The sequence below is a fragment of the Ceratotherium simum genome, chromosome 15 (assembly GCF_057802395.1).
Source record: "Ceratotherium simum simum isolate JZ-2026a chromosome 15, ASM5780239v1, whole genome shotgun sequence".
In the NCBI taxonomy this organism is placed as follows: Eukaryota; Metazoa; Chordata; class Mammalia; order Perissodactyla; family Rhinocerotidae; genus Ceratotherium; species Ceratotherium simum.
The window spans coordinates 46,192,278-46,216,629 of record NC_141914.1 but is presented as its reverse complement, the minus strand read 5'-3'; the positions used below and the strand labels follow the sequence as shown (position 1 = coordinate 46,216,629).

The window sequence follows — 24,352 nt, the reverse complement described above, 5'->3', positions numbered from 1 at the left end:
ATGGTCAGAATGACCTCTAGCTTTATTTGCGATGTTACTGCTTTTATAATTTTGCATTAATGTATTTTATTTAGATACTTAAAAATTAATAAAATTTTCCACCACCCCAAAAGAGAAATATAGATTATTATTCTATGGATCCTTGATCTTTAATATTTTGATTTTATATTCTTTAGTCTTTGAATCATGCCTTGAGAACCACCATTCTAAATTACACTATTTTCTAATAATTAATCTGCATATTTTATAAAAGCTATATATTTTTCTTCGAGTTTTATATGTATCTGTATGTGTGTGTGTGTATGTGTGTATGTGTGTGTGTGTTAACATTTATACATATGTTCATTTGGGAAATTGAAAGCAATGAAGACTTTTTAAAAGTCTCTATGTTATTATTTTGAAATATACTCTAATTGAAAGTATTCAGTACAGAAATTAGAGATTTCAATCTCGCTATTGAAGAGGATCTTTCATACTTCTGTTCTAATTCCCATTCATATTTTTAACTAAATTATGTATAACTAGAGTTTGTCTTCCAGCTTAAATTTGTTTGATGAGTCTCACAGAATTATCCATCTTACTAATATCTTACTTACATTTCTGTTGTCCAGAGGTAGGCTCTATCATAACTATAATTTTTTTCTCTACATATTATTATTTCCCCACTGAGTTTTTCCCATTTCAATATTACATAAATTGCTAAACATATAAGGTTAGCATAGAGGTGGCTTCATGAAAGTTAGTTGTAATATTTTAAAAGTCTATGCATTTTCTATTGATAACCAAAACATAGATTTGGACTGTTGAATCTTTATATTATAATATGGCATTAGTGTGACATTAGTTAATATTTTTAGAATTTCTTCTTGCTTATGGAGAGCTATTCAATTTTAATATCAAGACTGGGTCAGTGTAGGTTGTGTAGATATAATATGGGATCTTATAAATCTAGCATGTCATTGATATTTTCCTTGAAACTTGAAATAATTTTGAAATTTTGAATAGTTCAAATAAATCCTGTATGCATGCAGAAAGTAGTTGATGTCTTCTTTTGTATTGAAAAATGAATTTCACTTTATCATAACACATTCTAAAAATAGCCATCTTGCTTTCATATGATTTATATTTTCTTTGAAGCAACCTTGCAAGTGTGTAGCTCTTTTTAGTTCGCTTTATACCAAAGGTACTATAGGAAAATAGGCGTAGACTGTCCTATTATCTGTTTGATTTGTGTATCTCAGTACACTCCACAAGTTGGGCATGAAGCAGAAATGTTTATTTTTTTTTTCCTTGGAGCTTCAAAAGGATGAAAAGAAGTGATAGCAGGAAAATATGCACTATCAGAAGGAGCAACAAGAGATTGCATTTTTTTTCAGTTCTATTGGACGGTGTATGGATAGTATTTGTCACTGGAATAATGTGGCTCGTTTATATTGTAGCACTCTTCTGTGAGCTCAAAGCACTTTATGGGCACTCTTATTAATCCTAAAGCATTGCTATGAGCTAGGCGGTCTGCAACTTTTGTCCTCACTTTATGGCCGGAGAGACTACAGTTTAAAGGATGTCATTGTGCAGGCATTTGCAAAGTCTTCAGAAAATAACCAATGGGGTTAACTGTAGTATGAATAGGTGAGGACTTTTTACTTTATTTATAAGGGCTTTATAGTAATAATTATCCTATGAAGCCAAATGCTAAATGTAATTATTTAAAATAGTCTGATTCCTCTCTACCTCCAAGAGAGTTTTCCTATGGAATCTGTTATTAACAGGACTTTCGTTCTGCATATCCAGGATTGAAATCTTAATTGCTTATTCTGTTACCTCATTGCCACTAGTCTGTTCTATGGGTTGCCAAGTTTTGGCAATTTTTCTTTTCTAGGCTTTTCACATGAATCTTTACCCTTCTTCTTCCAGAGATATCCTAGTTCATGCAGATATTACTTCTTGTTGAGAAATTGCAATTGCTTCTAACACTATTGACCCCAGAACCTTAACATTTGAGTCTAAAAGAAGCAGGCTCTGAGTCTACTTCTGTTGCTTACCAGCCACGTGGCTTTAAGTATCTCAAAGTTTCTGAGATTGAGAGTAGTTTCTATAAAATGGAAATAACAATGACCAGTTTGAGAAGTTGTATCATCATATATAAGATGTGGAAATGGCATGAGGTAATATATACCAAATACCCAGCTCTGTGTCTGGCACAAATGGAATCTTTTTTTGTTATTTTCATTGTATTCCCTTTTCCAGTTCTGTTCTGTTCTGCATATCACTCTCAGAGCAATATTTCTAAAACCCACTTTCATAATACCAGTTCGCCACTCAAAACCCCGTTAAACCCTGTAAAAGTCCCCAGTACTTACTTAATATTCTCCACACTTCTTACCCTGTCATACAAAGTCCACCACCGCAAGGACTCTGTAAGGCTAGCCTTAGTCAACAGCTATATGGTAATCTCCACTTAATCATGGCTGCTTGCCATTCTCTTTTCCACCTTTATTTTTCTACCACAGCTCATTTAATCATGTCAGTTCTTTTGCCTGGAATCATCTCACCTATACATATCTTTTTTTTTTTTTTTTTTTTTTGTGAGGAAGATCAGCCCTGAGCTAACATCCATGCTAATCCTCCTCTTTTTTGCTGAGGAAGACCGGCTCTGAGCTAACATCTGTTGCCAATCCTCCTCCTTTTTTTCCCCCAAAGCCCGAGTAGATCGTTGTACGTCATAGTTGCACATCCTTCTAGTTGCTGTATGTGGGACGCGGCCTCAGCATGGCAAGAGAAGCGATGCATCGGTGCGCGCCTGGATCCGAACTGGGGCCGCCAGTAGCGGAGCATGGGCACTTAACCACTAAGCCACAGGCTGGCCCTACATATCTTTTTTATAGTTTGAAACTTATGTGTTGTATTAAAAATCCTGTCAAAGCCAGCATCAGTTGACAGCAGGTAGTAGCGACCGAGAACAGTTCTAGTAACTGTTTTTTAGGGCTCTAGTCACTACTTTGAAGGGAACTCGTTTTTCCCCGTGAGGAGTCAAGAAAACTGGCTTCATGGTGCTGAGCTTTGACGTGCCGACCACTGACCAGTCACGAGACACTGCTGTGCTAGTTGTGCTAATACAACCGTTAGCAGCTTATTTTTTGTTCCCATTAAATTCATCACTGCCTTTTTCCGATATCCGTTTCTCCTTTATTTCTGGTGTTCCTATTCTCTTCAGGCCTGTTGAAGCATTTTTGCCTTGCCAGTCCCTTTCACAATCCCTGGGCAAAGACCTTGGGTCCTCTGGCCAACTCTTTCTTTCACTGAACATTTCCAGTCATGAAGCTGGGTGTTTGGGGTCTTCTATTCCCTCCCAGCTCTTCTACTGGGCGCCCCGGTCCCATCCCAACCCCACTGCCACAAAAATACAATTAAAAAGAGTTGCCGACAGGGATCTTTTCTTTCTCTGGAATAACTCCTTGGACTTTTCTCTTTTCCAGTTATTTAAGATCCACCTATTTCCTACATCTTCTAAGAAACATACATGGTGTTGACGATGCACCGTTTGTCCCGCCATGCTGAGGCGGTGTCCCACATACAGCAACTAGAAGGATGTGCAGCTATGACACACAACTATCTACTGGGGCTTTGGGGAGAAAAAGGAAAAAAAAATGGAGGAGGATTGACAATAGATATTCGCTCAGGGCCAGTCTTCCTCAGCAAAAAGAGGAGGATTGGCATGGATGTTAGCTCAGGGCTGATCTTCCTCCCCTCACCAAAAAAAAAAAAAAAGAAACATCAGCGGTGTTGAGGAAGAGCAACCCAAAAGTTTCTTGATATGTAGCACCAGGTGTAATATTCCATCATTGAATTGTTATGAAGATTAAATGAAAAAGCTAGAAGAAAATTTAGACCAATGTGAGTCATCTTGATTTTTGTTCTAGCTCCTTTATCATGGAAAAGCTTTTAAAAGATGGCTGTGCTTGGTGCTGTTTGAAGTCCTACACACAAGAACTAATAGAGACAGTATTCCTATTCTTAAAAAACACCCTAGCTTATTAACTGGACTAACAGAACTATACTAAGCACAGCTATGTCTCTCACTGTGCCATTATAGACTTTGCTGCAACTTCAAAGACATTATTTAAGGAAATAACCTTTCAATACACTGAAAAATATTACAATAGTAAGAAAATAGGCAAAGCATTATTTTAGTCTTTTTTTTTTTTAATATGAATTTGGGTCCCATTTCATAAAATACTTTGAGGAAATGTACAGCCAAAACAAATTGCTAAATTACATTCACAAAATTATAGGGCTTTTCTGCAAGAAAATTCTCACATGTATAAATTCAGAGGAAGAATTAACAATAGAATATTTCTGACTAGAGTTCTATATATAGACAGTTCTCGATGACCAATCTGTGCCTTATTAACTGAGGGGACTTTTTCCATGGCACATGGTTAAAAATCTTCATTTTTTTAATTCCAGGTGTATCTTCTCCCAATATACACCATCACTGCAACAAGATACTACAGTGATATTTTTCAAGTCACAATCCTATGTGTCATTAATAGTAAAAAGTAGTTTTATGATATTGTGAGAAAAATGATTAGCCGGGAGGGGAATTTATTGAAATCCTTCATATTTCCCATTCTGAAAAGTTCTGAGAGACTTTTCTGTAATTGCAGTAGGATATTCACCTCAAATTTAGATGTAACTGTGTAAATACAAAGAGCCCCTTTCAACATCAAGATGAGAAAGATTTCTATTAAATTTCTGTCAAGATTATAAAGTACCATATGGTATTTTGAAATACATTTTGGAGAGGAAACTATTACCTTATTTACATCATCTCTCATGGACAAGTTTAGAATCGAAATCTTAGAAATGGAAATCCTTATACATTGTGTATATGATGAGTTCAAGGCTGCAAAAGAAATGAAAACCTTTCCCAGAGTCACTTCCCAGTTAGAGGCAGAGTAAGGACCAGATACTGGTCTCTGGACTCCAGGCCAAGGTCCCTTTCTTGTGTCAATGTTTCTATGTCAAAACTAGAAAATACACAAGAAGCCATGAAGAACTGAGAAGCACTTCATATGTGATAGCTCGTTTAATCTAACATCTGCATCGGGGAGCAAAGTTTAGTTATTTTCCACTTTTATTATCAGAAAACATCTAAAAGAGAAGTAAATCCAGAAATAAAGCATTGGTTTTCTGCCGGTTCATTTAATCAGCCTCATAAACTAGTGTGTTGTTGTTACAATCTGGTATGAAGAATTTTATTGTAAATTAATGGTTGCATACTATCACAACAATCAAAAAACAAACAATCCACATCCGCACCATTTATTTGCTGTCTTTTCAAAATGCAAAGTATACTTTTTCTAAAGCTAGAAACTTTGCAAATCATTTCAATGTTCATACCCTTCAGTTTGAGATGGGAAGCTTCTCAGGGGAATGCCTCTGAAGAGGATTACTTTGCTTATATTATATGTAATGTGCAGATGGCCAATTATTCCAGTTATGAATCTAGACTACTCTCTTTGAAATAAGGAATAAACTAGATATTTTATCTGTCTCTTAGTTTATTTTCCTCATGATGTAGTTTATGGTTTATTTCCAAATGTTCATGTTCTTGGAATGCTTTAAGGAGTGAAATAGTCTTGGACTCCGACGATGACTGATGAACACAAAAGAATAGAAATGTTTAGAGTTACATGGAATAGGAAATGGGTTCTCATAAAACCAATTATTTCTCTGAAATAGAATTACGGAAACATTTGTCAATACCTGAATATTACCACTTCCATTGTACATCTAAATTTTCATTTAAAATGACAAATTTATAAATATAAATTTCAGTGAGATAAAATCCTGTGCCAAAGGATGTCCTGTTTCTTGAGTGAAAAGGATCAGACTACAAAAATGTCTTTAGAGAACATGTTGTTAATAACTGTTATCTACCTGAAACATAGAATGAACTTTGTCTTTGTAATAATTATATCAATGTGTTTTAAAGCCATAAAAAACATTTAAAGTATTTTTAAAAATATATTCTCAAAATTCTGTAAATAATAATTCAATTATAGGACACCCTACATTTCAACTAACAAACTAACGGTATAATTAAATACTTAGGCTTGTACTTATGTTTATGTCCTGTGTATTAGCCAAAATGAAGCACAACACCTGGCTTACCTGTATGTTAATCAAAACTTTTTAATACAATAATAACTCTTCTTTAATTGAATGTTTGTCAAGTTTAGAACAAATTCTAAGACTGCATAGCCTCTAAGTACAGATGATCAAGCATATTTGTTTGAGGGAAGAGAATGATGGTAATTTATATTTTAAAGTCCTTTGCCCCAAATAATTTCACTTTACCAATAAAAATCTTGAGTTTATGAGTGTAAACATAAAAGAAAAATATTTTTAGTGATGGGAAAAGTTATCTAGCTCTTTTAGAGTCTGTATCATATTTGTGATTAATACCTTTAAATAAACTAACTAGAAAAGGAGAGACCAAATTAAATTAACAATTTATATAAGTACAGTCATGCACTGCTTAAAGACATTTTAGTCAATGATGGACCACATATATGACAGTGGTTCCATAAAATTATAATGGAACTGAAAGTTTCTATCACCTAGTGACATTGTAGCCATAGTAACATTGTAGTATAATACATTATGCATGTGTTTGTAGTGATGCTGGTGTAAACGAACCTATTGAGCTGCCAGTTGTATAAAAGTATAGAACCTACAATTATGTACAGTACATAATATTTGATGACAAACGATTATGTTACTGCTTTTTGTATTTACTATACTATGCTTTTTATCGTTATTTTAGAATATACTCTTTCTACTTATAAAAAAAGTTTACTGTAAAACAGTATGCCGTGTCATGCCAGCAACAGCCTCATACATCTCGTGTTTACTGAGTCTCTTGATTGCATCATTTTCTCTTGTGCTTAATTTAATCTCATGTTGTTTTGTTCATCATGGCCCCTAAGTGTACAAAATCCACTGCTGATGTTGCCATGGAACATTGAGTTATTGACCTGGAAACAAAATTAAAAGTGATTAAAGACCACAAAGGTGGAAGATCAGTGATATCATTACTTACCAGTCAGGCACATCCCATTCCCACCATGGCTAAGAACAGGAACAAAGTGACAGAAGCTGTTCAAGGCTCTTTTTCATTGAAGGCAATGAGACTAACAAAAATTTGAGAAGGGCCTATATCAGATGTGGAGCAACTTCTAATGATCTGGATTGAGGACCAGACACAGAAGTGTATCCCTCTCAGCACCATAATGATCATGGCCCAAGCAAAAAGTTTGTTTGTGATGTTGAAAAAAAGGATGTACCTGACTACAATGTTGAATTTACTGCTAGCTCTGGGCGGTTTAAACAATTCAAGAATCATTATTCATTAAATAGTGTGAAAGTGAGTGGTGAGTCTGCAAGTGTTGATGTGAAGGCAGCTGAAGAATTTTTGGAAACTATAGATAAGCTGATTGTGGAGGAAAATTGCTTGCCAGAGCAAATATTCAGTATGGATTAAACCTCCCTAATCTGAAACTGGATGCCTGAGAGGACTGTCATCCATAAGGAGATCAAGTCAATGCCAGGTTTCAAGGCTTTCAAAGACACGATGATAGTCTAGCTTGAGGGCAATGTTGCAGGCTACAAATTGAACCCCTTTGTGATCTGGCACAGTGAAAACCCCAGGGCCTTCCAGCACAGTGTACTGCAGGAGCAGTAAGAAGTCATGGATGACTCAGCTCCACCTTTAAGATGCCCTCCTGAATTGCTGTGCTAGCAAAATGGAGAAATACTGTTTGGAGAATCACATATCTTTTAAGATTTTGCTTATTCTTTTTTTTTTTTTTTTATGTTCAGAGTTTTATTTAAGCAACTTGAACAGACACCACATCACTCCCTTTGACAAAAAGAAACACTAACTACTTTTTCTGGACTCACTAGATTACTGTGCACTGTATCACAATGCATGTATTTCCAAAACTCAACATCTGAAAATTTGAGTCTCTTGAGCTATATAATTTATTTTCTTTTATTTGGCTTCTTGCATAACTTTACACTTTTTCAATAGATCTATGTGACATTTGTCAGGATTTACAAGCTGATGTTTTGTTTTCAAACAAAAGATATTATTTTTTTTAAAAGACAATATGCTAAAATTCCAATTCCAAAATGCTAAAATGCCCTCCTAAAGCATTTTGGTCTAAAATATTCAAAATTATATAATAATCTCAGTGCTTTCCAATTGTTAAAGTATTTATATTTTGGTCAATTATGATTATAATTTTATTCATATTTTTCTTTTTTTTTTATTTTTTTTATTTTTTATTTTTCTTTTTAAATTTTTTGTTTATTGCAGTAACATTGGTTTATAACATTGTAAAAATTTCAGGTGTACATCATTGTACCTCTATTTCTGCATAGATTACATCATGTTCACCACCAAAATACTAATTACAACCCATCACCACACACATGTACCCAATTATCCCTTTCACTCTCCTCCCTCCCCCCTTCCCCTCTGGTAACCACCAATCCAATCTCTGTCCCTATGTGTTTGTTTATTGTTGTTATTATCTACTACTTACTGAAGGAAATCATACGGTATTTGACCTTCTCCCTCTGACTTATTTCACTTTGCATCATGCCCTCAATGTCCATCCATGTTGTCACAAATGGCTGGATTTCATCGTTTCTTATGGCTGAGTAGTATTCCATTCTGTATATATACCACATCATCTTTATCCATTCGTCCCTTGATGGGCACTTAGGTTGCTTCCAAGTCTTGGCTATCGTGAATAAGGCTGCAATGAACACAGGGGTGCATGTACCTTTGCAAATTGGTGTTTTCAAGTTCTTTGGATAAATACCCAACAGTGGAATAGCTGGATCATATGGTAGTTCTATCGTTGATTTTTTGAGGAATCTCCATACTGTTTTCCATAGTGGCTGCACCAGTTTGCACTCCCACCAGCAGTGTATGAGCTTATTCTTAATAATGCTCCCAGACATCCTCTTTTATTGGTGATCTTCATCCCAATATCAAAGCAGTGTTTCTCCCTCCAAACACCACTTCTTTGATCCAACCAGTGGGTCGAGTTATAGCAGCTTTTAAGGCCTACTACCTGAGGAGGACCTTTGTCCAAGCTATTGCTGCAACTGAGGAAGATGCTGATGCTATTCTGGAAGGATTAAAACCTCTATGACTCCATCAAGAACCTTGCTTGGGCTTGTGGTATTGTCACCAAGGAATGTATGAATGACATCTGAAAGAAAATACTCAAGAGGTTCATCCATGACTTCAAAGGATTTGCCAACGATGAGGAGGTCACAAAAGTCAGCAAGGCTGTGGTTGAGATGGCAAACAACTTTAACCTGGGTGTGGATGAGGATGACATTGAGGAGCTCCTAGGGGGCATTCCTGGGGAATTGACTAATGAGGAGTTGTTAAAATTGGAAAAAGAATGCATAGCTGAAGAAGAGGCAAGAGAAAAGGAAACTACAGAAGAAAAAGAACTCCCAAGAAAATTCACAGTGAAGAGTTTAGCAGAAGCTTTTGCAGACCTCAACAAGCTCCTTAAAATTTTGAAAACATGGACTGGAACTGAAAAGTTTTCATTAATAGAAAGGAATATTCATGGTGCATTATCTGCTTACAAGCAAATCTATGATGAAAAAAAGAAACAACCAAGCAAACCACCATGGGTGTATTTCTGAAGAGTGACAGCTCCTCAAGAAGAGCCTCAGGCAGGTCCTCCAGGAGTATTCCAGAAGAAGGCATTGTTATCATAGGAGATGATGGCTCCATGCTTGTTATTGCCCCTGAAGACCTTCCAGTGGGACAAGATGTGGAGGTGGAAGACAGTGATATTGATAGTTCTGGCACGTGTAGGCCTAGGCTAATGTGTGTGTTTGTGTCTCAGTTTTTAACAAAAAAGTTTAAAAAGCAAAAAAAAAAAAATTTTTTTTAAATAGAAAAAAGCTTATTGAAAAAGGATTTAAAGAAAGAAAATATTTTTTGTATAGCTGTACAATGTGTTTGTATTTTAAGCTGTTATTACAAAAGAGTCAAAAAGTTACAAAAATAATAAAAAGTTTATAAAGTAAAAAAGTTACAGTAAGGTAAGTTTAATTTATTGAAGAAAAATTTTTTTTATAAATTTAGTGTAGCCTAAGTGTACAGTGTTGATAAAATCTACAGTAGTGCACAGTAAGGTCCTAGGCCTTCATTTCCGCTCACCGCTCACTCACCAGCTCACCCAGAGCAACTTCCAGCCCTGCTAGCTCCATTCACGGTAAGTGCTCCACACAAGTATACCATTTTTTTCTCTTTTATACTGTATTTTTACTGTATTTTTTCTATGTTTAGATACACAGATACCATTGTGTTACAATTGCCTACAGTATTCAGTACAGTAGCATGCTGTACAAGTTTGATCCTAGAAGCAAAAGCCTGTACCATATAGGCTAGATGTGTAGCAGGCTATACCATCTAGGTTTGCATGAGTACACTCTATGATGTTCACACAATGACAAAATCGCCTAATGTCGCATTTCTCAGAATATATCCCTGTCATTAAGCGATGCATGACTGTATTAACAAGTTAATATTAACAGAGACTTTTTCTGTGCACTGCTTTTTTAAAATAAAATTGTACTCTGTGTTCTTTTAGTATCAGAATATATAGAGACTTTGATTTGCAAATGATTATGTTACTTTCTATTCCCTTTAATGTAAAAGTAAATATGACCGTTTTTACAATAGGTTAGCTAAGCATGAAAATATCGTGGTATTTACTAGGGAACATGGCAGAATGCTTTGGTTGAAGAGAGGACCAATGAAATGAGGAGCTGAGACCATCTGTGTCTTCATTTTTAGGATTTTGTGATTACAAGTTTTATATCATGAGTCATGAGTTTTAGGCTCATGATTGGAGAAAACAAAATTACTCATCTGAACTTGGGTATAATCATTCATCCACAAAACATTCACTGAGCCACTACTTTGTACTGTGTACTGGGCTAAGCTGCAGAAATATAGCAGTGAATGAGCCCCCAAGAAGCTTATACTCTGGTCAGTGAGCTGAAAGTAAAAAGGAAATTAGGACAGAGCAGTGTTTACCAAATGTGTGTGCAAGGTCTTGTGTGGTGGTATGTAACAAGGACTAAGTGACATCTAAGAGTTGGGTAAACTAGCATCAGCCACCTTTTAGATCTACAATTTATATTAGTTTGAGAGGAGACAGGAAATATGTTATAAAATTAAATAGTAATTTTTGTTTTAATTATGTGAATATTAGTAATAAAAATCCTATGTGGTAAAAAATATATACATGTATATTTATATATATGTGTGTGTATGTGGGCATGGTGTGTATATGTATACATAGAGAAAGAGCATGAGTGAGCTCTGAGAAGAGTGCATAGCACAAAGCATTTTTAAAGTGTTAAGTATTTTATTTTTAATAATAACCTAAACGACAGAGTGCTTAATTTGAGTAGCTTGAGGGAAGATGGTAATATCCATAACCAGCAGTTATAAGATACTGAGGTAATAAAGGATCAGCCGTATTTACAAGGACAACAAAATGACTAGCCAATTTAGTGCACTGGTCATTTCAGGGAAATAACTGTAAATTTAGTGAGCTAAAATAAAAATGAGAAAACATTTGTGCCAGGTATTTAATGGTCAGATTTCTGTCAAAGTGGCAGTCCTCTGGAGAAAGTCAAATCAAATATTCTGGGAGAACATCGCTGATATCAACTTGCTCATTTGATATTTGGGTCTTTTTCATAAAAGTGCAGCACAAAATGTGTCTTAAAAATTTCTACTTTTTAAGCTATCTGATTGCTCGGTCTCTGGCAAGTGGGAAGTATTTACACTTTAGCTGTGTCAGTCTTTTACGATAATGAATTATAATACTTGAAAACCAAGAAAAGAAAAAAGAAATCAAATCAGTTGGCTATTGTAATATTTATTCATGACTGAAATAGAGTATTGTAAATGTAATTTTGATCTTTGAATAACAAAATTTATCTTTGAGGAAAGGACAAAACAAAAAGAAATGCTCTCAGTCCATTTTAAGCTTATTATTTAATGATAGCATATAAACAGAATTGTTACCCATTTTGAAGGAGACTCTCTGAGAGAACTGTTGATTTGGAGTTTATTGATATAGTCAAAGGCTCTGTCATATTCAATTTTGGGTAAAATGAGCAAACACAGTTTATTCTTCATCCTCTTCATCCTACTTTTTATATCTTCTTTGCTGCAAAAATTATGTAAATTGTGCTGTGGGAACATATATAATGAATTAGGCCAGTGCTTATCTAGAGTGCGTATGAATCAGCTGAGATCTTGCTGGATTCTGAATGAGAAGGTCTGGAGTGGGGCCTGAGATTCTGCATTTCTAATGAGGTTCCAGGTCATGCCAATGCTATGCCCAAGGACTACATGTTGAATAAAAAGAGTCTATAGGATCTATGCTTACACTGTGTAGCACGGATCTCATGTTTACAGACACACACACACACACTCTCACACTCTCACAGAGTCAGGTGCTGAGGGTTCTGTTATGCTCCTCAACTCAAAAATTGTACTCTCCCCCCCAGTGGCAGAACATTATCATCACTGATCTACACGAGATCCTCTTACTTTATTTACCAACACATTTTTTACCTCATCTCACCTCTCGGTGCCTTAAATCTGAGGATCCCAGTGTCTACGATTTCTGGTCTCTGAAGGTTTATCTTTCCTGATATTCTGGGTAATCAGCGCTTGTTGTATACACTGACTATTCAATTGAATTTAAAAGAATTTAAATCACCTGATGTGATTGAAGTGAGCATCAACAATTTGAACAAGTATAACAAAGGCTATTAAATATGTACAATTAGAACTACTTATTTTTAACCTCATTTCTTCTAAATTTCACCAACTGTAGTTCAGGCTCAAGCCTCTGATCTAATGTACTCTATTTATTTCAGTAAGTCAACATAATGAAGACCCTTCAGTGTCACCTTGTTTGTTCAGGTATAGTAGATGGGATGACAGTGGTGAAATTATTTATATGTTGCATTTCAAACAGTGAGTCAGTGATGGAGTCAAACTTGGGACTCTGTATATCCAATCCTCCCTTTCTACCATATGCTTGTGGCGCTGTATCAAGGACTGGATTATTGATGGGTTGGATTGATTTGGATCTTCATCTGGATTACAAAGAGTACGTAAAGTGAAGAGAGAATTAGCTATCTACTAAAATAAAAGTTGGTGTCAATCTTAATTGAGCATAAACAATGTACAGGGTATGATATAAATGCTACAGTCTAAAAGAGCAATAAAATGTAATGTCAAAATCTTTCTGTATGGTACCATTTGCATCAAGGCACATAATCCACCTGATTTTCAGCTCATATCGAATAGATTCTTGTCGTTCATAAATCTGTTTTTAAAATATAACTGAATAAAAATGGCAGATATGTTTGGTTTTATTCAAAGCTTCTCAATAATATAAGAAAATAAAATTCTTCTCCCAGCTCTTCTTCAGTAAATGAGTTTTTTTAAAGTAACTTTTGTCTATAATTTAATCTTAGTGTCCTGAAAGTCCTGCTTTTAGTATCTGCTCAGAAGTGAACTGTTTGTCAAATTTCCATTTAGCTGAAGGTGAAAAATTAATGAACCACTTACTTCAGATATTTCAAAAGTAATGCAAGTCTATTAGTCATGCAGCACAAAAAATCAAAGATTTGGGTATGTTCAATTATGGTTTAGGGTTCACTCATATTTAACTTTTATTTTTTATTTTTTTATTTTTTTTGTGAGGGAGATCAGCCCTGAGCTAACATCCGTGCTAATCCTCCTGTTTTTGCTGAGGAAGACCGGCCCTGAGCTAACATCTATTGCCAATCCTCCTCCTTTTTTTCCCCAAAGCCCCAGTAAATAGTTGTACGTCATAGTTGCACATCCTTCTAGTTGCTGTATGTGGGACGCGGCCTCAGCATGGCCGGAGAAGCGGTGCGTCGTTGCGCGCCCGGGATCCGAACCTGGGCCGCCAGTAGCTGTGCGCACTTAACCGCTAAGCCACAGAGCCGGCTCCATATTTAACTTTTAAATGCATTGTTTCATATGCTTAACAGGGCATTCTAGAGAAAAAAGAAACACAGTTATTTATTTTTTATTAACAGATAAATATATCTCAAATATGATTTTATTTATAGAAATACTTTTGTTTTTTAAAACACAAAGGTAATTTTAGAGCAAAGTTAATCAGTGAGTTGATGGAGATGGATGAGTTTTGAAAGCCTGTGTGATAACTCTGCTGTGGGAGGGTCGTTAGCTGGGGAGAAAGCACAAATTTAGAGCAAGCGTAGGATTAAGAGAATTATAATTTATTCTTCAGTTGTACCCCTGCTCCATTTTTTAGGCATTCAGAAAAGCAGTGAGATAGAGGCATTGAAACTATTTTTCAAATAATTGTTAATTCACTCTTTCTTTCTTTTTTCCATTAATTGTTGAGCTTCTGTTATGTTCCTGGCAATGTCCTAGGCATTGTGTGTCAGGCAATGATGTAGAAGACGTCATCCTTGTCTTCAAGGAATTTAGAATTTAGAGGGGAAAACCAAACATGCTGATAATGTTAATTAAAAATAGCAAGCACTGCAAAAAAGATGCAGAAAGCTTTTTGCAGAAAGTGACTTGTGAGTTGGGCTTTGAAGGAAGTGTGTCATTCAGACGGGTGTGCTGCATAAGAAGAGCAAGTCAAATGGAAGGAGTGGCTTAAGCAAAACATCGAGGATGTAAACCACAGAATTTGTAGGGGACAGCTTAAGTTTTAGCATAAAATGTATGGAGAAGGATGATAGGAAATAATATTGGAAATGTAAAGTGTAAGATTATGAAGGGTCTTGAAATGGCAAGCTAGAGTTCAGTATTTGAACTAGGGAGAGATGAAATCATGCAGGATTTTAAGAAGTTTCATTTTGTGATGGTAATGTGTCAGCGCCTAACATCCATGAAAACTTCAAAATAACAGATTGCACATTTCTCATAAATACTATTTCATTGTCCCATGTACACTCTAAGTTCCACAGGTAATGGCTGAGGGAGAAAATATATGTTGGGAAAAACAAAGATGGCTCTGTCAAGTCTTCCGAGCTGGTGTGCTGAGGCACACTGTCTGTGCCTTGAGATATTAATCACAGAGGGCCCAGGTGCAGCCTGGACTCAGGGCTGATCACTTGTGGCTGAGAGCAGCTGCCTTGTGGTCTGAAAATCCCCTTCAGTTTACCTCAGCGGGCTGTGTGACTACTAGCATTTTCTATGTGAACCATGCAGGGCCTGGTTCATGGGCGTGCAACTGTACTTTTGCACAGGGCCCCCACTCAGAAGGGCCCCCACTTGAAGTAATGCTCTGCTATTGCCCTATTGAAATTTTTCCTACTTTTTGAACAAGAAATCCCACATTGTCATTTTCTCTGGGCCCTGCAAATTATATAGCCAGTCTTGGTCCTATGACATGAAAATGGTTAGGAAGCAATGAACTGTGGTTAAAATGCACTGTCATATATCCATATAAAAGGGGTTAGTACTAAATTAGGAGACCAGCACTGTGCTTCTATAACAAAACTGATCCTAAGCTTACATCTTTATTATTTTTTCTTCAAAGCCATGACTTCTATGGCTGCCAGAGGCCTAAGATGAATATCAGTTTTTAGCCTTGTGGTTTTCCAGATGATAAATTAAGGAAATACTTCTGTAACATATTTTCTGATTTATAATCTGCCTCCTGGAGCCTGGGTACCAGTATCTTTGAGCTTCACACCCCCCACAGTCCTATCAAATTCAACTCCGAGAAAACCTTTGGCAATTATTTTCCCTAACAAAAGTTCTAAAAAATATAGCTCTGTGTTCACAAACGTTATTGGCTGCCTGATAGAGTCATTCTATTGTGTATTTTCTTTTTTGAGTCAGTATAAATGTATAAACTGAATAAGTATTTAGTTCTTAAGCACAGTTTAGTTTATTTTTTCCATTCTCTTTACTCTGAGTAGTTGTGTATTTTTCTCTTACCTGTTATCATAGTTGTTTTCTATCCTTATATTTTATTTAATTTTTATTTTTTCAAAGTTATAAGTCAATATAAAAAGTCAAATATTTCTACAAAGCTTAATTTATAAAAATATGTCACCTTCTCGTGTCCTTCCCTGTGTCTCCTCTCCCCTCTCTCTGTCTCCCAAAGGCAAACATTTAATTGCTTTCAACATTGTTAGTTGTTACCTACTTTTTATATTTACCTCTGTCTCTCAAGAGCATGTTTAAGAGTTGAATTCATTTTTCAGTTTTATCCATTATGTTGACTTACCCCTATGCAAGATAAAGATTTAATTTTCTTTCACAAGTCTCCATATACCCTCACCTCTGACTTTTGCTCTTTTCTCTTTTTTCCTAAAGAATGATATCAATTTTTGTGTTAGTCATTACTTATATTACTATAACTCTGTACATCTTATTCATACCGTATGATGATTACATTTCTTTCTTGAACAACTTTTCACTCCCTTTGAAGCTAAAAGTTGTCTCATTTTATAGATTTCTTATTTTTCTGCGTGTCTAGAAACTTTTCAGATGCTAACTCTGTCATCTTACTGTAAATATTCTCTCAATACATTAGCACACATCTGGTATTCCCATTATTTTTGTCATCCTGGACATCTCCCTCCCCGAGCCCCCTGACCCCCTCCTCTTATCCTCACTAGGTCTGCTGCACATGCGCCATCCTAGAATTGTCCTTGGCTGAGAGCTCCTACTTAAGCAAAATTAAGTTGTTTTGAAGTTCTGTATATGGTGGAATTTATCGACTGATGGGTTTTAATGGAAGATGTCTTGAGTGAGTTGTTTTATTGGTAGACTTCCAGATTTTCAGTATTTTTATATATTTTCCATTGACCTGGTCATATTTACTACAAATGAATCTTCCATTGCCCTACCTGGAAGGAAGGATTCTGGGCACCAAGAGAGTAAAACATCTGAAGAGCCTCTATCCTGTTTTAAATATGAGACTCACCCTTCACTGTGTCTGATGGCTCCCCGTTCAGCGTCCCACTTTCAGTTTTCTGCTGGAGGGAGGATTAGAGGGAGGAATAAGCACTGTTCACATTGACTGGTTAAATGAGGGGTCCAGGAGGAGAGACCCCCTTCATGGTCAGAATTTCATCAAATCCTCCTGTTTGCTGCCTCTCCTTGACACCTACTTTAACAGCTGGCTGGTGTTGCCAGTTCCTAAGCCTTTCTGGGTTCTGTGGTACAAATTGCATTGCTTCTCAGCTTCCTCCCTCTGCTGGCTTAGGTTTTGGTCTCCTTGGGTCTGTTACATCAGTTGACACTTAGGCATCTGCTTTCCAGCTTTGAGAATCTTGTTGCTATTGTCTCTTTTATTCTCTTGGTCCCAGTGGATTTACGCTTTTTTATTCTTTTCATATCATTTCAGTGGAGTTTTATAGGACAATGGAGGTAAATCCATGTGTACAATCTGCCATCATCAACTAGGATAGATAATAGTATTTGGACTGAATTTTTATTATTAAGTACCTCAAATCATTTTCAATATGTAGGCAGAGTGTAACTAAGAAATAAACAAACAAATGAACTAAAATAAACTTACTGCTTATACTTTAAATACTTATGACAAAAAACTTATCTTCAAGTGTTTTTAATTTCTGTTTACTAAGGATTCTCTTCCTTTCTCTTTTGAATATAGATGGAAGCTTTAGGCAAAACCGATCAAACCTCACCTCCCTCCTTGTGCAGCCCATCTCGGCATCTCTCGTTGCAAAACTGGTGTCTTCGCCGAAAGATAGAACCAAAAATGGCGTCTGTAGCCCTCTAGAACTTCCAAATAATGGTAAAGTATTTAATGGCTTTCTGTGTGTCTCGTAGTTTTTATAAGGACCGGGATTTTAATCTCTTAAATTGACATGTTTAGGATTTTTCTTTTAAAAAAACATTTATTTTTGATGAGGTAAGCATTTATTTCTCTTCTTTGGCTCTTTAAGGGAGATTTTTGGAAAGTAATTTGATAAAGACTGAGAGTTGACCAAACTAGACATTAAAAAAAGAAGAAAAGCGTTTTGAACTGCAACAAAGAAAAGCAGCTTTGCAAATAAAGCATTTTGTACATTCATGACAATCTGCTTAACGTAGCTTCCCGGTTTCAGCCTCAGCAGTCTGCTGCCTGCCAAGATTCAGTGGATAGCAGTCAGCTATCTGGGGTATGAAGTCTTTTAGTAGAAAGCATTAAAGCCTAATTCCAGCAATTGACTAAAAAATCCCTCTGTCTTTACGCATCATCGCCCGAGAGATGCTTCTTGTACTGCAGTGCAGTTTGTCAGGCCTTGTTGGACCACATAGGATAAAACTGAAGTCGTTAAGCTACCTGTGGTGGGATGAAAGCCACGGACTGCATCTGATTTCTGCCTCCAGCTTCAGCATTAGAATTCTAAAGAACAGACTCTCTTTACATATTGTTAAGTTTGTGTCTAGTTGCTCTGAAATTCAACTCCAGGGCTCTGTTTTGTGTGTCCAGGCCTGGAGGCTCAACTACCCGTGTTTTATCTCATCTGTTTTTCTCTTGACAACACAAGTATTTAAAAAAGTGTTTTGAGGCAGACACAAAAAAACCTGAATGCATTCAGCATGGCCCTCTGCTAGAGACAGATGCTTTTCAAAGTTCTATGGATTGAGAGCCTCCTAAACTGATTATCGATTGAGCAAAGTGGGAAATGTAGAAAACAATGATAAGCCTATGTCCTCAAAGAAGGATTGAAGCAGCCCTCAAGGAGCTTTTTTTTCCCCCGTCTTCTATTCTGAGCTCCACAGATTGATCATGGATTCTATTTGTTAAAATATGTAAAAAACATTGTAATAACAGTTTAGTTGTAAGGAAAGCACTGAACTTATAAAAGACCAGATTTAATTAATTGATTGATTAATTAAATAAATATTCAGAGGCCCTAATGTGTTCTAGCTACTTTCCTGCCCCCAATGAGCTGACAGTCCCTTTATTAGCTCCATGACTGCTCTGATGTCACCTCCCTGCTGGAAACCTGGATGTCTGCATCTACAGAAGAATATCTAACCTTCTATCATCTCAAATTGTTCTGAAAATCAAATTATGATGTATGTCCAAGTATTTTTGTATACTATAAAATGTTAGATTAACATCATTTTTATCAAAAAACTATCAGTTTCCTCCCCAATATGTTAAATGTTGGCATAATAATACCATAGCAAAGCAAGTTGGCACTCTCCAGCTGTATCTCCACAATAAATTAGCAACATGTTAGAAGCTTAGAAAATTGAGATATATACTGAAACCTGTTTACAACTCCAATGTTAAAGAAGCAACAAGATAGGCCTGCTTTCTAAGGAATTATGCCATATCAAATTTTTCTCATGGATATAGCAATTATTATTGTTTCTAGAAAAATTCAGACAGATATATTTAAACAGAGAAGACATTTCATGTTATAATACATCCTTCTTTCATCTTTTTTTTTTTTAATTTGCATTTAGATTTCCCAATTGATTAAGCAATCTGAGTGAGTTGTTAAATTTAAACTAATTTTAAATGTAAGAAAATGACCCTTTACCCCAATGTTTGGACAGTAATACTCTTGATACAGCCAAGATAATTAACTTCTAAGTTTTCTCATAAACACATAAAATACATATCACTGTGATATGTATCAGGAAGGGAAATGAAAAGATACAGAATGAGGTGCTATATTTTTGAGCAAGAGGAGCAATGTTTACAGTTTATGGACTAAAAACATAATTTAAAGTATATTATAACTATATCTTACTGTTGTATTTTCTAAGTATAGTCCTGAGCTGTAGTGTAGGAAAATCTTCACTCAGAAGTTTGGGTAGGAGAACATTAAATATGTGTACAAATCAACTAATTATTTATATTACCCATTTAACCCTCTATCTACACTGAATTAAGAATTCTCTAAAGTCCAGACAACAATATAGTAGAATTTGCTGACCATATTTGCTTTGTTCACATCCATTTGCCCCTTCCTCTTTTCAAACTGTTGCCAACCTTTCCCAATAATATAGAACAAGTAGGTTTAACCACATCTCAAACCCTAGAAATAGATCGTGACTAACACAAGTTTATTGGCATACACATCAACCATATTATGATGATTCGTTCAAGAATGATCTAAGTCTGGTCAAATAGGGCCAAGACTCAATTTCTGGACTTTGTTTGAGCAATGACTCAGTTTAAAACTAGAGTTGAACAAGAAAACGTGTAGCCCTGGCATCTTTTGGTAGTCTTCTTGGACCTTGAGAGTATAGCCTACCTGAAAATGGAGCCAACACAAGGAAGGTGTAAGTGAATAATGGAAAGAGAGATAGACATAGAGAAAGAGACACAAAGAAAGGGAGGGATGGGAGGATTCTTGTTCACATAATTTGAGCCCTAAATAAAGTCTTATCTGAAACCAAATCTACTGACTTGGCCATATATATATATATATATATATATATATATATAAAAGTCAATATATTCTCTTTTTTTCCCAGTCAATTTATGTTGGATTTTCAGTTACTTGCAACCAAAAGGTACCTAACTGATACAGACCATAAAACTTAAACTAAACAAAGGAATTAAATATCTGCATTCATGAAATAGGCCCAACTAAGTGAAGTAGAGAGCAGGGCATTTGTACAGAAAGTCCTGAGAGAACTAAGAAAATTGTATGAGGAATGGAAAAAGAAGAAGGAGAAAAGTTCTTGCTTAAATATATATGGATTGTTTGCATTGATTAGATAATTGAATATTGACTCCATTTCATTTTTCATGGTCTTACTTTTTGTAAATCTTACCCATTGATCTAATATGTTGTCAATCTTTGTCCCAGAGTCAATCAAAACATGGAAATTTGAATTTTCAGATATTAGTCTGAGCTTGTAGTTAAAAAACATGAATATCGTGAAAAGAGGAGAGGACAAACTGTAAAATCCATTAATGTATTTTTGGGTGAAAAATATAAGTGAATCAAGTTAAAATAAATTTTAATATGTTTGAACCACTTTTGATGAATAGAAAAAAATGACTTACTATGTTGCATAAAACTTAACGTCGTCAGTGATGACAATTTTTTACATAAGTAAATTTGGATCGTATCTCTTCAAATGAATATATATATTTAATTTGACAGCTACTTGAAAGTATGCATTATTATCATTTCTTGAGCAGAGACTTAAAAAGATGTGTTGAATATATTATCCACAAATTGTGGTTATTTTAAAATTTATTGGCAAATAGCTCATATTAGCTTTTCAGAAATATCCATTAACAAGAAATGTTAGTACAGATGAATCCATTGTTATTTTTTGTTACATATGTGACTAATCAACCTGTTCAGAGTAGCCCCAAAGTTACTATCCCTTGGAAAATCGAGGAGTGCATTATGCTATTCTGGTTAAAGAATGTCTTAAGATATACATATGTGTGTGTGTGTGTGTGTGTGTGTGTATGAATATATATATATTCATATCAAGTAGATAAGGGAGTGGTATGGATGTGATACGGTATGGCCCTTTTTGGGCCCTGCAAAAGAGAGAATTACTTAGTAGGCCTAAAAAAAAGCAAAAGAATTGAAAACTTGTTTTAGAGCAGGGTAGGCTTTAATAACTTCCAGCCATCAACATGGGGAAAAATTTAGTTTGTTCAGAAAACTTCTATATAGCATGCATATAGATATGATGGCCACTCTGTACCAAAAAATTCAGTGAGCTAGACTGCTTTAGGGAAGACTGATCAGTGTTGTGACAAACACAAGCTAGATGTTAGCAGTCACTAAACTGTGTAATGGTGACACCCCAATTTTATGGCTCTTCAAGCAGCCAGTTACACAGTGAACCTAGGACTCTGAGCTGGAAGCTGGTAATAGAGTAATCCGTAGAACTAAAGATCAGCCTTCATGAGCTGCCAGTCTGAAGTCCTCGGACAAAAGAAAAAAAAAGCTTCAGAAAATCACTTTGAAGGACTATTCATCAAGGGTCTTAAACAGAGTGAACATAGGTGGGAAACCTATTGTCCAAAGTCCACAGAAAGTACAGTCAATTCTCTGTTTCCTGGGGAGTGCAGGTTGGGTTTACCGAGGGTGACACAGATCTGTCATTCACCTGCAACTTCTCAAGTTTCCATCTTTCTGTCTCAACAGTTTTGATTTTAGGAAATGATTCAGCTTAGACTCAGTCTTGAGTTTTGTTTGTTTGTTTGCTAAAGACCTCAAGACAACCTGAGGTGTACAATTTTAAGCAAAATTACTTAACAAGTGTCTACCAACTTTCAATGTTTCTCAGCAATTTTTATAGTCTCTTACATTCTTATCACATTATTTCTCAAGTACCTGCCACTCTTTCCAAATTACAGAAGCACCAACTAAACTTCATAGTTTATATATGTGATAAAATCTTTTAGAGCATACCATGTCTTTATATTTTGACAATCCTTTTTTCACAATGGGCTGACATCGACATTTACTAACTTAGAAACTGCCAGAGATTTCTTACTGCCTTTCTGGTTCCTATATTCTACTATTTCCTTCATGTATCAGTATTTCTCCCTGTTACTCTGTTCAGTATTATCCAAATATGTCTTGAATGTTTGTGAGTCTAAGTTGTAATGCCCCAGCGTCTTCTAAAGCTCAGTACAAATGTCATCTCCTCCATAAAAAGGGTTTATCCTTTAGGGTTCTACCCAAGTTGGGAATAGCCTCGCCTTCTCACTCGCTCTGCCATGCTTTAGGCACTTACATGCTATTTGGCATAGTGATATGATATTTTTCTGAGGTAGGATATAAACAACTTGAATTTTCACTAGAATATATTGTTTCCACTTCATTTCTGTGTGATTTCAGTTCTTTGAGATCTCCTTTATGGCCCAGGATATGATCAGTGTTCCATGAGTATTTGAAAAGAATGTGTATTGTGTAGTTGTGAGGTATAGAGTTCTATATATGTCCATTTAGATTAAGTTTCTTAATCAGGTTGTTCAAATATTCTATATCTTATTATTAGTGTTAAAATCTCCCACTGTGAGTATTGATTTGTCTATTTTACCTTGCAGTTCTTTCCATTTTTTATTTGTATATTTTAATACACTAAAATTATGCAATTTGAGGAACTTTAGTCAAGGGTCTATGTACAAAGTGTAGATAGATGAAGGGAAACAGAAAAGGGATGGTCAACTACCACAAGGCCAGTAATTGTTACTACTCCTAAACCTGAAAGGGCAAGAGGAGAGAGTAATTATTGGAACTGGCAAGTCCTTGAGCTATAGGAGACAGCAGTCTGATAGGAGCTGTGGCTTTCCGTCAAGGAATGTAGTTACTGCCAGTGAGTGACCAGCCAGGGAGGGTGATGGAAAACAAACGCTCTAATCTTTCCGTTACCCAACCTACTGTTCACTTGTTGATGCCTTCCATTGGCTAAACCAACCTGAGGCCAAGAGTAAAGGAGCTGGGTAGATGTAGTCCATAGAGCTTAGCCTCCTGGATCACAGTGCTGGGTGAAGGGTGAAAACAGATCTGGAAGGACAAATGAAACATATGCAGCACAGATAGTGTTGCAATTGATTAGTATGCTGAGTAATTTGGTGATTTATGCTTTGTAGAATGGTTTGGTAGAGAATATGGAAAATCTATTAATCAGTTTTCATTCTTTTAATGGATATGAAGAGAGGTAAAGTTATTTTTTTCCTGGGGTTCATATTCTTCAAACTATCTTCCTATTTAGATAATTTTACTAATTAAAAAAATAATATTTAATTAAACTTTAAAAATTTTTCCAAATGCATGCAAGCTCACAAGAATATACGCACATGTAGAGGTGTGTCTGTGTGTGTGTGTGTGTTGGAGACTCAGGGGTAGCTAATAAGCTTAAATGTACGTGGTGGGGCAGCCCTGACGGCCTAGGAAAGTTCGGCATGCTCTGCGTCGGTGGCCCAGGTTCGGTTCCCGGGCACAGAAGCATACCACTTGTCTGTTAGTGGCCATGCTGTGGTGGTGGCTCACAAAAATAGAGAGGAAGATTGGCAACAGATGTTAGCTCAGGGTGAATCTTCCTCAGCAAAAAAAAAAAAAAAGAAAGAAAAAGGAAGAGTACGTGGTGAAAGACATGAAGCAAATGGTTTTCATTCAATGTTTATATGCTAGTCTCACTTTCTCAGAACCCAAATTTTACAGTGCTACAGATTTGGAGAGTATTAATGTGTACTTTTACTTTTCTTTTTTAAATTTAATATCTATC

At 35.8% G+C, this 24,352-nt stretch overlaps 1 protein-coding gene across 10 annotated transcripts in view; it reads left to right on the top strand.

The window, feature by feature from the left end:
* The window catches only part of NAALADL2 (N-acetylated alpha-linked acidic dipeptidase like 2), a 1,131,941-nt gene that overhangs the window by 749,145 nt on the left and 358,444 nt on the right, over positions 1 to 24,352 (top strand). For all 10 annotated transcript variants that reach the window (XM_087440003.1, XM_087440001.1, XM_087440004.1 and 7 more), the window contains one exon: positions 17,784 to 17,927. In XM_087440003.1, the coding sequence (XP_087296129.1) occupies positions 17,784 to 17,927 (144 nt within the window). The remainder of the gene's footprint in view (positions 1 to 17,783; positions 17,928 to 24,352) is intronic.